This window comes from Thunnus maccoyii, chromosome 12 (genome assembly GCF_910596095.1).
Source record: "Thunnus maccoyii chromosome 12, fThuMac1.1, whole genome shotgun sequence".
NCBI lineage: Eukaryota > Metazoa > Chordata > Actinopteri > Scombriformes > Scombridae > Thunnus > Thunnus maccoyii.
In genome coordinates this window covers 21,050,001-21,064,557 of record NC_056544.1, presented here as the reverse complement: position 1 = coordinate 21,064,557, position 14,557 = coordinate 21,050,001, and the positions used below count along the sequence as shown (strand labels likewise).

Sequence of the window (14,557 nt, the reverse complement as noted above, 5' to 3'; positions counted from 1 at the left end):
CGGCCACCCAGACTACAAACTGGTCTGCTGCGTTCGGGGTTTACCTACAGCACCAGACTTAAGTCCAGTCAGGTGGCTGAGAAGCTGAGTGGAATGAGAGAGCTTAGCATCATTGTTGCTGTTGTCGGTGAGACAGTCGAAAGTCCTCACAGGCCACCTGGGAAGTCGCGAGGTGCCGTCATGGAAACGCTAAGATGCACATATCTTTGTTTAAGCCTTTTTTTTTAATATGCGTCCACATTTAACTAACATGACTATTATAGCTTAAATAATGTTTAGATTGTTTATAATGTGAGAAGATGTGTTTCTTCCCTTTATGTGTCTACAAAATAGAGAAACATTATTTTAAATATACTATATATCTTATGTATATATCTTGTTTTGTTATATTGTTAACAAGGATGGATATAAAGGGTTTTTGTTTTTTTTTCCTAACCAAGCAGAGAGAAATGACTCTGGCACTGCAGGGCTGTGAACAAAGCGTGTGACTGTCTCTCACCTACTTTCTCTCCTTCCTTTCTCATCTCTCCTATTTTTTTTTCTTCCCTCTCCTGCCTCCCCCTCTCCTTCTGTTTGTCTGTCACTCTGTCTGTCACTTTCTCCTCTCCTCTCCGCTCCCTCCCTCACTCTCTCTCTCTCTCTCTCTCTCAGGCCCTCAGAATAAAGACTCCAGAGAAAGCTTGACTTACGATGGAGAAGAGAAAGAGGTGAGAGAGAAATCTTTTCAAATGCCTCTGATGTGTGACTCATAGTCTGTCAATCTGTCATGTTGTCTTGATGGATATGTGTGCATATTATATTTAGAGAGACAAATCTGTGCTGTTTGTGTAAGCAGGAGGGGGAAAAAAAAAGGAGATCACCTGTAATATGCTTTTTTTTTTTGCCATCGTGTACATTAGGGTGATCCTTCTTACACCTGCTGTGCATGTGTGATATAGAGAGCATGCAGACGTAGGCACCCTTGCAGTGCTGTGGGTATTGATTTCCTTTGGTGGAGCTAATAAAGTAACCTTTTATCACAGCTCTTAACACCAGAGGCTGATTAATGGCCAGAGATGTAGTTTGGGGTTGGAGGGGGGTTGTTAGATGGAGCAGGAGAGCTGGAGATGGATAAAGAATGGATCTAGTTGGACACAGATAGACGGAGATAAAAGAGAGCAAGCCAAATGATCTTATCTACAGTTCCATGTCTGACTCTGGGGATGGGGGTTGTCAGGTGAAGGGGAGGTTAGATGGATAGGTAGTGGAAACGGTTCACTACAGAACAGATTACAAGAGAGGAGGGAAAAAGAGAGGAAGATAGGTGAGGAAATGGTGAAGGCGGTAGTTGGCTCTAAAGAGAAGTAAGATCGTAATACAGCGATCAAACTGAAGCAGCATAACGGAGTTTAATAAAAACAAGATAGTCGTTACTATGATTTACTGAGCTGGGAGCGGTTTAAACTCACCCGAAGGAAATCACCCGTTTGCACAAACCAAATCACCTCTTAAGCAATGTGTGTTGTTGACAACTTCTATCGACAGTTCATGGGGAAAAATGATCTCGGGAAAGGTTGTGTGTTCATCGCATTATGAACTGTTTGCGTTCCACTCTCACTCTGTCCTTCCTTTCTCTCTCCTCAACTGCACCCCAGGCACGGAGCAGTAGAGACACGGGGAAATCGCCTTCCAGTCTGGGCCTGGCAGACTTCGATCTGCTGAGGGTGATCGGCCGGGGCAGCTACGCCAAGGTGCTGTTGGTGCAGCTGAAAAAGACAGAACGCATCTATGCCATGAAAGTGGTTAAGAAGGAGCTGGTCAATGACGATGAGGTGAGCCATACTGAGCCTGATCTACCATCAGAGATGTTGTTGGTCCGCCTTTGCAGGGCATCAACACAGATTTATTGGGTTTTGATTTAAGGGTTATAATACCTTACAGCTGGAGTGTGGGACTTTTACATATAAATGAACGTCTGTTACATTCAAGCCCCTGCCAAACGAGTTCACACAATGCTGATTAAGCGTATCTCCGCCAGGTAAATCGCTGTTTTTCAATGTGTACCAGAGTTTTTAATCTGGCGTCTGTGGTGTCATTCCCACGCTGGCACACCGCTAGTAATGTGTTTTACGTCAACCAGCAATGATTGGTTTGCCAGGGCTGAAGGGCACCCATAGAGCATATGCACCAGAGACTTCTGCTGGCCAACTTGAGGGATAAAATAATTGAATCGAACTTGACTTTCCAAATGTTATCAGACAGAATGGATCAAATTCTGAGGCGGTTGTGATGCTCAAAACAATTTATTCACTGTTTTACAGCTGCAACAAGAAACCTTTAAAACATCAAGAAACAGCTTAAAATGAATTGATATTAATTAAGAAGTTTCCTACACAGTTTTTGTACGGATTAAACAAACAACATATATATAACATGTTTATTAGTGAGCTTTTCCTGGAAGCTGATGTTGTTACTTTTGGGCAGAGCATTCTCCAGTCTTTATGCAAAGCTAAGCTAACCAACTGCTGGTGGTAGCTTTGTATTTATTGAACATAATTGGCAAAGTTATGAGAGGCAGAACTCAGCTCAAAGGTCTGAAAATACACGTTCCTCAGTGATGAGGTTTGAAGAAATAGTTTCGCAACAACAAACAAAATTGTATGTTTCCGCTGCTGTTAATATAGGCATTTGTAAACAGGAAATTATGAGGATGTTTCATATAATCTTACTGATTTGTTGTAATTTAGTTAGGCCAGCTATTTTCTTTGAAGAGTTAACTCTATATGCCGTACCTGGTTAAGTAGAAAAACTGTCCCTTCAAGTCTGTATAGTGTGACAATAACACAATACCTCCATCTGTTTAGATGTAAGAAGGTTAGTTAATAGTGAAGTCATTAGTCGTCAGTCACTGCCATCTATAATTAATCTAATTAGCACAATCAATGGGAGCTGTTATTCATAGCACAACGAACATTTGTCTCACGTGATTGAACATCCGTCTTGTGTATCTGGTCTGAAACGCTTTGAGTTAAGTTGACAGACCTCTTCGAAGCCATCAGTCTGTCTAAGAAGGTGTAGATAAACCATCATGTCATCAAAAATTGATACCGGCGTACACATGTAACAGCACAGCCAGCGGCAATGGGAGTAGTTAGCCTTGATTAGACGCACTTAGCGTGATTGACAAATTGACAAGTGCCTCTCGATCAATGGTGAAGTGTTCTGCTGTCCCTGCCCTGTCAGCGTGAGCAGCATCCGTGTCCAGACATATTATCATCTCGCCATCGATAGAGGCCTGCCTCTGCTTCTACTGGCTCAGCCCTTTTTCTCCCGCCACTGCCCACCGCGCACATGAGCGAGCCCCCAGCTTCTGAAGATAGTCGATTAAGCAGTGTGCTTATTCAGCTTTTATAAGTTCAAGGGTACTCTGTCAGAATGATCTCTGATTGACATTTGGGTGTGTCTTTTGTGTGTTTCTCTTCCAGGACATCGACTGGGTCCAAACAGAAAAGCACGTTTTTGAGCAGGCCTCTAATCATCCCTTCCTGGTGGGCCTGCACTCCTGTTTCCAGACGGAAAGCAGGTGAGAACGGTCCTCTGTATGAATCACACGGTCTCCTCGACGCTTGGGAAAAGTCGGCAAAAATGTGGAAAAATAATCACATTGTGAAAAATTTCACAAAACATCCTTTAGACATATGTTGGGGGAGTGACTGCTTACAGAAGTACTGTACTTACTGTCATAACAAGTCATACCCAAATGACATATTAAGTATTGATCCATATGAATATTTCAAAGACGTGTATGTCCTGAACTATGATGCCTGTTTTTAATGGATGGTACTCCAGCATTTTAAAGTTACTGCAATGAACTTTTAACTGGTTATGAAACAGTTTCATAATGCATCTGATGTCTCTATATGACCTACATAAGCAAACGAGACCAACAGAGAGAAGATTTGCTATTTCTGTATAGTTATTCTAAATGCCCGCCACTGGGTCGGATTCCCCACAAAAGAGAGAGAGAGCACAAGTAAGCTGAGACCAGTGGTGGTCGAGTGAGCTAGAGAGCGAATGAAGAGAGGGAGCGACGGTGTAGTGAGAACAAAGGAGTGAATCTGAGAAAACGTTATTTTCTGATTGTTTCACAGCAATTACGTTCTGAAACACAAACACGCCCACACCTCTGGAAACAAGAGAGATTGATCCAACATGTGCAGTAACCATTCAGCTACCAGTGCGCTACAGTAGCATCTTCTTTTCACTCTTTTCACTTGCAAAACAAACGCACACACTAGCAAAGATCTTTTGGACACAAGACGGTGGTGCTCATGGGAAATACAGTCTTCATTCTGAGAAAAAACTACCGCTTTTGTCCCCAGAGGCTGCTAAAACCAACACATAATGAAAGTTCCTTTTAGTGTGAGTTTAATATTGCACTTTTGTAAAGTTGTAGAACTTGTGAGAGACACTTTAAAAACAAGTAAAAAGAACAGAAGCCGACACATCCTGACTTTTTGTCCCTGGTATGGTCAATCTCCAGTCAGAATTGTTTGTTTGTAACGTAGGCTTTCTGTTTAAAACAACTTGGGCCGCAAACCCAAACCACAGTAACCTTGATGACATTATGATTATTATGATTATTTTCTTAGACTTGACAAAACGGCAGAGCCACAGAAGACAATATACAGCTGTTTTCTCAGACTAACAACTACTTCTTATGACAAATAAACTGACCCTCGTGTAAAACCAGCGGAGTTCCCCTGGTTTAAGCTCAGGGGAAGATTGTGGGAATGTTTGATGTTATGGAAAGATACCCATCATGGTAAAAGGGTTGAGACAGGATGCTTTGTCTCCAGTGTTATGAATTATTAAACAAATGATTGATTTAGTTTTCAAGGTAAAAACATAAACTTTATAACATTTTCCTCTTTTCACAGACTCTTCTTTGTTATTGAATATGTGAACGGTGGAGATCTCATGTTCCACATGCAGAGACAAAGGAAACTCCCAGAAGAACATGCCAGGTAGAGTCTGGCTCTCCCTCAGACTTATAACTCACATCTCATTAAAGAAACAAGATTCATTTCATCCTCTGTTTCTGTTCAGACAACATTTTAATAGTTCAATCTCTCTTTCAGATTCTACTCAGCGGAGATCAGTCTGGCGCTCAACTACCTCCACGAGCGGGGAATCATCTACAGAGATCTGAAACTGGACAACGTGCTGCTGGATTCTGAGGGACACATCAAACTCACAGACTACGGCATGTGCAAGGTGCGGTTCGCCAATTAACATACGATTCGGATAAAAAGCACCTGCAGAGCTGCTTAAGTGTCGGTTTACAGCCGTCAGAGATGATCTCCAGAGCTGATGATGATCTTTTTGTTTTCACAGGAGGGTTTGAGACCAGGCGATACAACAAGCACTTTCTGCGGCACCCCCAATTACATCGCCCCTGAAATACTCAGAGGAGAGGATTACGGTGAGAATAACGACACACAAACACTTATCCGAAGTTCTCTCCTGTGCTTTGCTATGATACAGTATACGATGCATTTGTGCAGTAATATCCGAGATGCTGCTCTCAGTTATGATTATGGACTTTGAAGTGGTGCATTATTGGAAAAGTCGTCTTCAATGGAGTACACATACTGCAAAAAAAACAACAAAGAAGAAATGAGGAAAATAAGATAGAACTGAGGTGATATAAGAGCCAATAGAAAATGAGTACAAAGCCTAAAAAATTAGCTAATAGAATAAACAAAGACATAAATTATCAGTGGAAACAATTGTTCCTCAATCTGAATGTGTGCTGTTTCTATCTGAATGCATCAGTATAATGGTTGAAAACAGTGACGTGGTTAAGGAGGACATAGAAACGTGTATATGTTAAAGTTAGATTTATTACAGCCATTAAGAACAAATATTAGGTGCAGTCACAAGCGCTCAGTGAAATATGAGTTTCTACATCATAACCGAGTGCTGCAAATACAAGTATTTATAAAGACAAAACAATACAAACAGGAGAGGGAAAAAAAAGAGCTCCCTGGTTACCAAAAGAGGTATCATAGCAACAAGTTCCTTTTGTTAAAGGATCATACTAGTGTTTTGCATGTTTTAGCTCATCTAACGTTCTACAGATGAGTACAATAGGCCTTTTCCACAGAAGACATTTTGACATGTCACGGTAAAAAAACACAGGTGTGAATAATGAAAATAACAATGGTGCGATTTCATTTAGTCGCTTTGGTTTCAGGGTTCTGGTATTGTGTGTGTGTGTGTGTGTGTGTGCTGGCTCACTGTCATAATAGAGCGGAGCCATCGTTGGTGTTATTAGTAACGCCTGTGCTTTTCTCACTGATAAGTCAAAATATCTGATGTGGGAAAAAAAGACACTAGAAAGGGCAAATCATATATTATTTCCACATTAAATCGCTTCATATGCATGGGCATCGGTTTGCTTCTTCATTACTAATCTTAAAAGACAAACTGATAGTCTGATAAATAAAATAATTAAGCTAATTACACTTAATGGTTTTGCTTTGGCTCTGTCTACACGCCCAATGATCAATCTTTATCATTTCGAGATGACTGATTAATTTATCATATAAGCAACCAACCTCTTATGTTTGATAAGGTGATGAAAATTAATTATTTGGGCTTATTATATGCACATTTTCTACATGTATGTATAGTATTGAGGGTTTTTTTTCACCTATAACTGTGAATCAGACTTTTGCCACATGTATACATGCAGTTTGTATGTATGTTAAAGTCCACCTTCTCCAGTGCTATAATCATAAGGATTATTGTTTTAACCAAAGTTTCTGCTGCTACCAATGCAGACCTTCTTAAAAGCAAAGTAAGCAACTTAATGCATTACAATGTGTAATGTAGTTAGACCAGCCAGAAAAAAAAGATGATGTCAAGCAAAAAAAGGTAGTTTTTCTATCACTGCAAATATTACCACACATATTGAAAGGCTGCGTATATTTATTAAAATGATTCAACCTTTTGAAGTCACAGTGTATCTGTGTACATTTTCAGGATGTTTTATCCCTAATGGCTTGTTTTTAAAAGGGTAAGCAGTAATATATGTATGTGATTTGCACTCAGTGGATGAAAACATGCAAAAACACTTGTGTGATCTTTTCCTTGTTGAACTGGTTACTAATATTATTACCAAAACACTGGTATTCTTTACAAAATGGTAAACAGTAACGCACACTATGTGTGATTTAAAATAAATGGGCTTAAATATTTAGAAGTACTTTCATATCTGCTTTTGGTTTAATGTAAATGTAACATCCTTGCTGTATTTGTTAGAAATATGATTTGAAACATCCGATGTGTCTCTCAGGGTTCAGTGTGGACTGGTGGGCGCTGGGTGTGCTGATGTTTGAGATGATGGCGGGCCGGTCGCCCTTCGACATTGTCGGGAGCTCTGACAATCCAGACCAGAACACAGAAGACTACCTCTTCCAAGGTAACACACACACACACACACACACACACACACACACACACACACACACACACACACACACACCACTCAGGATTATAACTAGAGGGAAAACATCACGAAGGAAGCAGATAACACCTTCACATCGACACCTTTCTAACGGGGACTTCTTCTACCGAGCTACATGCCATCTGTTACGGGGAAACGTGTGAATACATGAGTGTTTTTGTCTGTCGATATTTCTTTGTAAATACAGTTTTGAAATGTGTCAGTGTTGCCTTTAATGTGTGGAATAGAAGGGAATTACTTGACAGACAAAAATCATATTTCAATACACTTCTGCTAAAAGCCGTTGACACCTCATTGAAAGATTGCTGTGTGTATGTTCAACATGCGTTTATCCCAACAGGGTTGAACTCATACCTCCAGCAGTGTCACAGTAGTAGCATCCTCTGTCTTTTTTTTAGCCTCAAGGGACCGTCTATCTCACCCTCTCCTCTTCTTGTGTACCCTTCCCCCCCTCCCTCCTTCTCCTCTCACCTCCTGCAGTAATATTGGAAAAACAGATCAGAATCCCCCGCTCGTTGTCAGTCAAAGCCGCCAGCGTCCTCAAGGGATTCCTCAACAAGGTAAGAAGGGGTCAGACAAGCCTCGATCAATCTTAAACAGTGTTGGCTCCCTGCAGGCTCCTGAGAATGACATTATTATGGCCTCGATTAGAGTCAAGGTGCCATCTCTCTCATAGTCTTGCATTCTTCTTGTTCCCTTCCCCCTCCCTCTCTGTGTGTGTGTGTGTGTGTGTGTGTCACTCTCTCTCACATACACACACACACACCTTTTCACCTGTTCATAATACTTTTCTTATTTTAACTTCCCCTCCCCCTTCACCAAAATCCTCTCCTCTTTCTCACCCTCTCTTCCTTTTTTTTTGCCTGTTGCCTGACTTGTTGTCTGTCTCTCTCGCCGTTATCTCTTACTGTCTCTCACCCTCCTTTCACCCTCGTGTCCCACAGGATCCCAAGGAGCGTCTAGGATGCCACCCTCAGACAGGCTTCGCTGACATCATGGGCCATCCTTTCTTCCGAAACGTCGACTGGGACCTTGTGAGTCATTCGCTTTTATTCTCTCTGTCTGTTTCTCTTCTCTTCTCGCCATCTCTCTCTCTCCACCTCCTCCTCCTTCCTACATATCTCGATTTCTTCACTCGCTGATCAACTTACTCATGATTTTGATCATAATTTCAAATGAAGGAAATCAGCACTGGTGCATTGCCAAATAGGTCAAAAGCAATCCATATATTGATTGCGGAGAGAAGGAAAAACAGAAAGCTGCTGCTAGACGGCAGGAGGTCAAATCTAAGTGCAGGGGGTCGACCTCCCTCTCTCCCGCCCCTGCAGGCGTAGATGCCCTGTCAAAGCTGAGGGTTATTAGCGATGAGATGAGAGTCCTGTCCTTGTGGCCGGCAGGCTGGCAGGCAGAAAGAAAGAAGACTGAAAAAACAAACAGGCCGAGCAGGAGACTGACAACAGCAGATAGGCTGACTAAGAGACGGGCCGAGACGGGAAGCCAAAGGCAGAAAGGAAATGAGTGGCGACAGATCACCGACTGACAGTCACAAACACGGAGGAGCTTTTACATTTAGTACTTATTTTTCTCACAGTGGAAAGATTTTATCAGCGCGAGTCGTTTTGAGTCATCAGATTTTAATATTCGTGGTTCATAAGGAAGTCGTTAACCTAATTTCAGATTGTCTTATTATGACTTCCTTCCTAAGCTTCAGTGATTTCCTCGTAATCAAAGTCGTTTGTTTACTTTCTCTGAAGCTGTGATTTGTTGGCTTTGCTCACTTGTCTATGTGTAGTAAACATATATTAATGTTAATGCATTAAAACTCTGTGAGTTATGAATGTGGAGCAGGGTGTGAACATCCGAAGGAACAACCGGGTCTTTATTTATCAAGCGTTTCGGAAATGACTTAGGATAGGAATAGGAATAGAATAGGATAGGATTGCATCCCACTGAAAGTTTAACTCGCACTAAAAATACTTGTACCTCGGTTATTTATGAAGCTTCCTGTTCTCAGTCACAGCAATAAGTAGTAAAATATGTAATTAGAGAGTGAATGACATTCTTGTTTTATGACACCGGAAGTGTAAAATGAAACTAATGTCCTGTAGGTGTCTTGTAGTAGCTGTGACGGCGACTGGCATTCAAAAGATTGACAGGCTGGTCTAGATATAGTTTATGTATATTAAAAGAAAAAAGCACTTAATTTGAATGACAAGCTTGTTGTATAGAGTAGATGCTGTCTGTATGTTAATAAATATAAATCATATATATAAAAATAAATCCTTACTTTAATTTCTGTGTCAACTGAGTCAAACTGGTAGCTTGTCGGTTCAGTCCAAAAAAAAACCCCTACATTATTTTGATTTCCCCAAAAGGGTCTGAAACTCTGTACACGTGTGAAGGATCGGACACGTTTTATCTCTAGAGGCCGACAGACAGACATGACCTCAACAAATGGACAGACAGACATCAGCTGGTGGATGAAGTGACAGACAGACAGACAGGGCAGCTCGCCAGGGATCACCATGACCTCTTTTTCCCTGTTTGGTCTGGAGCAGGCACCTACCAGTCGGTCTGAGTGTCTGGAGGGATCAGCTTACATCCTCCCCTCCCCTCCCCCCTCCACCACCACCATCCTTTCCTAACACATGCACATACACATTACCCTGAAAGTTTGCCCTACACTGCTCCTGTCTGCCTGCAGGGGGAGCAGTTGTTGGCTGGCAGATGAGTATTGTAACAATTGAGAGATGTGAGAGAGTTACCTTTATGCAGTGCTAACTGCAATGAGAGGCAGAGGTGTAAATGCCTCTTTAGTGACTATTTTAATATATAATTTAAAGGAGACTCAGTCACAGTTTTTATTGATGGAAACAGATAGAAATCTTTGCCCAAAGAAAGATTGTGGTGGGTTTTCAATGCATTTTAAATGACTCCAGTTCAGATTATAGTTTACTCTTCTGTCTGAATGTTCAAAAACTGATCACAGGTGTTTTTACTGACAGAAAAGCCATTTTTTTTTATTTTCCCACCTGACTCCTGTGTTGTTATTCCAGCTGGAGCAGAAGCAGGTGGTCCCTCCATTCAAGCCCAACATCTCAGGGGAATTCGGACTGGACAACTTTGACGCCCAGTTCACCAACGAGCCCATCCAGCTCACGCCTGATGACGAGTGAGTTTCCATTTCATGAGCTCTCTTTTTCATCTTATTATGATCAATAAAATGTGAAATTTTCACTGAGTTGATGCTGCTTTTTTTTAAAAACAAAAAAATCTATATCTTTTTGTTCATTGTAGTGACGTGGTGAAGAAGATCGACCAGTCTGAGTTTGAAGGGTTTGAGTACATCAACCCACTCCTGATGTCAGCGGAGGAGTGTGTGTGAGGGACACGACGTCTGCGCTCATACACACCACCCATACACACTCTCATGCACGTGTTACGTGGCGTCTCAGTGTCTTCAAGCTGCATAGTTACGAGACAACCCGACGACATCAACCTTCTGTTCGAGGGCCCGCACATGCACAGTAGAACGCTTATTTGCCAAAACCAGTCTCACACTCTGCCATTTATAACCACTTGCCCTTAAGCCTACCTTCTTTCTTAATTATTTTTATATCATGTAAATCTGCACTGATATCAATTTTCTCATCGGGGGCCTCTTTAAATGTAGCTTGATGAGGCTACGGAGTTCTTCCAAGGTTGCTGTACACGGGGCCGGGAGGTGATGAGGCACGGTCCCTGTCAGATGAACTGAGCATCCTCTCCTTCCAGCTGGTGGGGTGTTTTCAATGCATATTTTATTTGTATATATATATATGAAACTACTATTGAGGATAAATGTTAGACAAGGCCTTTTTAGCTTCAAGCCACAGTTGGACAAAACTGACATCTTAATCATCATAAAGTCATTTTGGAATTAGCTTTGTCGCAACACCCCTTCCTTCTGTAGAGGAGAGAAGAATCATAACACTAGCCTTTTAAAAAAACAAAAAAAGATAAAAATCTATATATTTTTCTCATGTTTTATTTAACAACATAGCAGTCATTATATATGTTGTCCCAAGTGTTAAATGTCCAGCCTGAGGAACAGAACCAAAATAATAAAAAAAAAAAAAAAAGGGTTCAAGTCTTCGTTGTTTAGATGCAACATCTGGCAAACAAGAAGGAGTCTGCATCGAGTCCCTTCTCCCAGAATGAAGGAACTTTAACAGCAGCATCCAACCAACACTAATAACTCTCAAACTGTGAATGAAAGAGCTCGCTGTGCTGGGAAATGGGCTGGAAGAGTAGAACATGATACCTGAACGCTGGAGCACAGGTTTAATTTTGCTGTGCAGACCATCCGTGAAACAGACATTCACACAGGACCAAAAAAACATTTTTCTGAAAAATGTCTTGCTGGTATGTATTAGAAGGTACAGTAAATGTAAGGAAGATGTCCTCTTCTAAGTAACAGAAATGATATATTCTGATTTTTTTTTTTTTTTTGCTCATTTTTAATACTATGCCTTTCTGAGATGTATGGTCTGTTTTCTTTTTTTTTTTTTTCTTTATTTTGTACTTTATGCATTCCATGTATGTCTTTGGTTGTAAATCAAACCACACGACATAATTACTGAAACGAGAGCTCAGTTGGAAGTACGAAGCCACAATACTGTACAGTTTTGGTTCTGAGATGTGGCTTGAAAACTGTAAAGTGTCTGCTGTGCTCCTTTTTTTTTTTTTTTTTTAACCATATCTAACACACACAGTTCATGTTATGAGTTAAACTGCTGAATTAATACTGCTTTAATGCATATACAAAGCTCTGAGGAGCCACTCTTTACCCCCCCCCAGACTGTAACAACACTAAGTGATGGTGCATGAACCTCCAGACTCGTCTCCAGTCAAAGCCTCTTTCTACTCGGAAAAAATGTTTTTGGGCTCACATGGTGACCGGAGGAACACGTTCATCTGTTACACACACGTTATTTTTGCTTTATTGTTACTTTCTTTGTGAATCAGATTTAGGTCTGAATTTTCTTTTATCACCGCATTGATTCCAAGATGTTACTGGGTGAACCCAATGGAAACACTATTTGTTGTATTTGTTGTATTTTGGGGGTGAAAACCACCCGGAGGACTCTGCTGACCTTTATTATTAGTGTGCAAAGAAAAAACACTGACGGTAAAATAAACATTTTATTTCTCTCCTTGTGGTAATATGCGTTTGTGCCAGTGTGGGTCTGTCATTCATTTAAAAGGACACAACTAGTTTTACACAATGCTCAGTAGGAACTTTTTCAGGCATAAAAAAATTACCCCGATGATGTAATGGTGTCATCAGGGTTATTTCTGAATTAGTTGTGGGACTTCAAATATTTGATAAACTGGGGGTGTAGATTTTGAAAGATAAGGCCGTTTTAGGAAGATTCTGTTGAGTTGCATCATGGGAACTGTAGGATCCAAATGTCATGGTATCTCAGCCTCGGCTGCACCAAATTTGACCATCCTTTTTTGAATGTTAACTAATATTTAATTAAGATGAACATGTGCTGCATAAGTAGAATTAACTAGTTTTAGTAAATTCAGTTTGCTGATTTTATTTTGAATATAAAAACCTAAATTATTTTATAGTGGAAAAAGTGTTTGTTGTTGGGAGACACTGAGAATGGTAACTGTCTTTATGTAAATTACTTGAATGAAACCAAATCTAATGTCCTTAAACTTCCGGCTAGAAATTCTGTGTATTGTACTTTGAGCTAAATGCTAACATTTGCATACTAACGTGTTCACACTGACAATGCCAACGTTTAGCAGGTATAATGTTTACCATGTTCACAATCTTAGTTCAGTGTGTTAGCATGCTAACGTTTGCTAACTGGCACTAAACACAAAGTACAGTTGAGGCTGATGAGAATGCCGTTAAGTTTTGCAGGTATTTGGTCATAAACCAACCAAAGCTAAACCATTTTAACATGATGATGGGATGATGAGGAAAAGTTCAGGGATCATCAAAGTTATCAAATTTTCATCGTAAGCCATCCAATAGTCAGACTTAAAGTCTCAAAAGCCAGAACAAATTCTTTTGGGACCATTGCCAAACTTGGAGCCAAATCCAATATTTTAAGTTTTGTGATTCAAAAAAAAAAAAAAGTACTATGAACTGGTGAACTGTCAGCATACCATACTGGAGCTGTTTTACAGACAGTCAATCTAGCTAAAAAGTGGAATTTCTTGGCAAAAATGTTGCACTGTTAAGATCGTGCAAACACACGTCTGGCTGCATTAACTCGCACCATCAGGCTTGTGATAGATTTACTGCTGAGGCCAGACCTGAGCTGCCAGACCCACATGGGTGTCTGGAGAGAAGGGAATTAGGCTCAAATTGTCAAGCCTGAGCTTTTCCACTCCAGCTGCCTGCCTCCCTGCTGGTCACGTGACTCCAGCCCCGGCTTTTAAAGGCCCTCAGCGTCCTCCGGGGGGGTGAAAAGGTCATCGACACCAGACCTCTCCTCTCTGCCCTCACACAGTGCTGAGCGTCGAGAGGTGGGGGGGGAAAAAAAGGGGTCACAGAAATGATGATGTGTCAAAAATAATAAAACAGATTGATTTGTGTGCTGTAATAACTCTCACAATGGCAGATAGAAAACCATTGTGTGAAGCTTATTTCACATCCTGCTCCACTAAACCTTTGTATTAACCGAACCAGATTTTGTGGAAAATTACTCCCCTTGCATGCCCGCACGAGACAAATACAGCATCGCCGCACGCAGGACGAGGATAAATGTCTTTGCATAATTCTGTATTCCCACGACGGTATGTTTGACATTGTTCCTGTGCCCTCTCCGGTGGAGAACCGGGGTACAGCCTCCCCAGGCACTGTGGCTCCACATCACCCTTGTGGAAGACACAGGGAAGACTAACCTTCTATAATTAATGATGTAAAACGGAGGAGGATCCGAAAAAACATCCTGTTTTAATTGCTCTTATCTTGTTGGGTGTTTTATTCCGTCCCTGAAGGGATTAATTAAGCAACAGAAGAATCCTACTTGCTGCTAA

At 41.0% G+C, this 14,557-nt stretch overlaps 1 protein-coding gene across 1 annotated transcript in view; it reads left to right on the top strand.

Moving 5' to 3' along the window:
- prkci (protein kinase C, iota) overlaps window positions 1-12,720 on the top strand; it is a 32,465-nt gene extending 19,745 nt beyond the window's left edge. The window contains exons 8-18 of the mRNA XM_042429488.1: window positions 652-707; window positions 1,635-1,811; window positions 3,465-3,562; window positions 4,920-5,006; window positions 5,121-5,256; window positions 5,377-5,464; window positions 7,343-7,468; window positions 7,994-8,073; window positions 8,458-8,547; window positions 10,570-10,685; window positions 10,811-12,720. Of these exons, the coding sequence (XP_042285422.1) occupies window positions 652-707; window positions 1,635-1,811; window positions 3,465-3,562; window positions 4,920-5,006; window positions 5,121-5,256; window positions 5,377-5,464; window positions 7,343-7,468; window positions 7,994-8,073; window positions 8,458-8,547; window positions 10,570-10,685; window positions 10,811-10,898 (1,142 nt within the window). The 3' untranslated portion in view covers window positions 10,899-12,720. The remainder of the gene's footprint in view (window positions 1-651; window positions 708-1,634; window positions 1,812-3,464; window positions 3,563-4,919; window positions 5,007-5,120; window positions 5,257-5,376; window positions 5,465-7,342; window positions 7,469-7,993; window positions 8,074-8,457; window positions 8,548-10,569; window positions 10,686-10,810) is intronic.
- The last annotated feature ends 1,837 nt before the right edge of the window (window positions 12,721-14,557 follow it).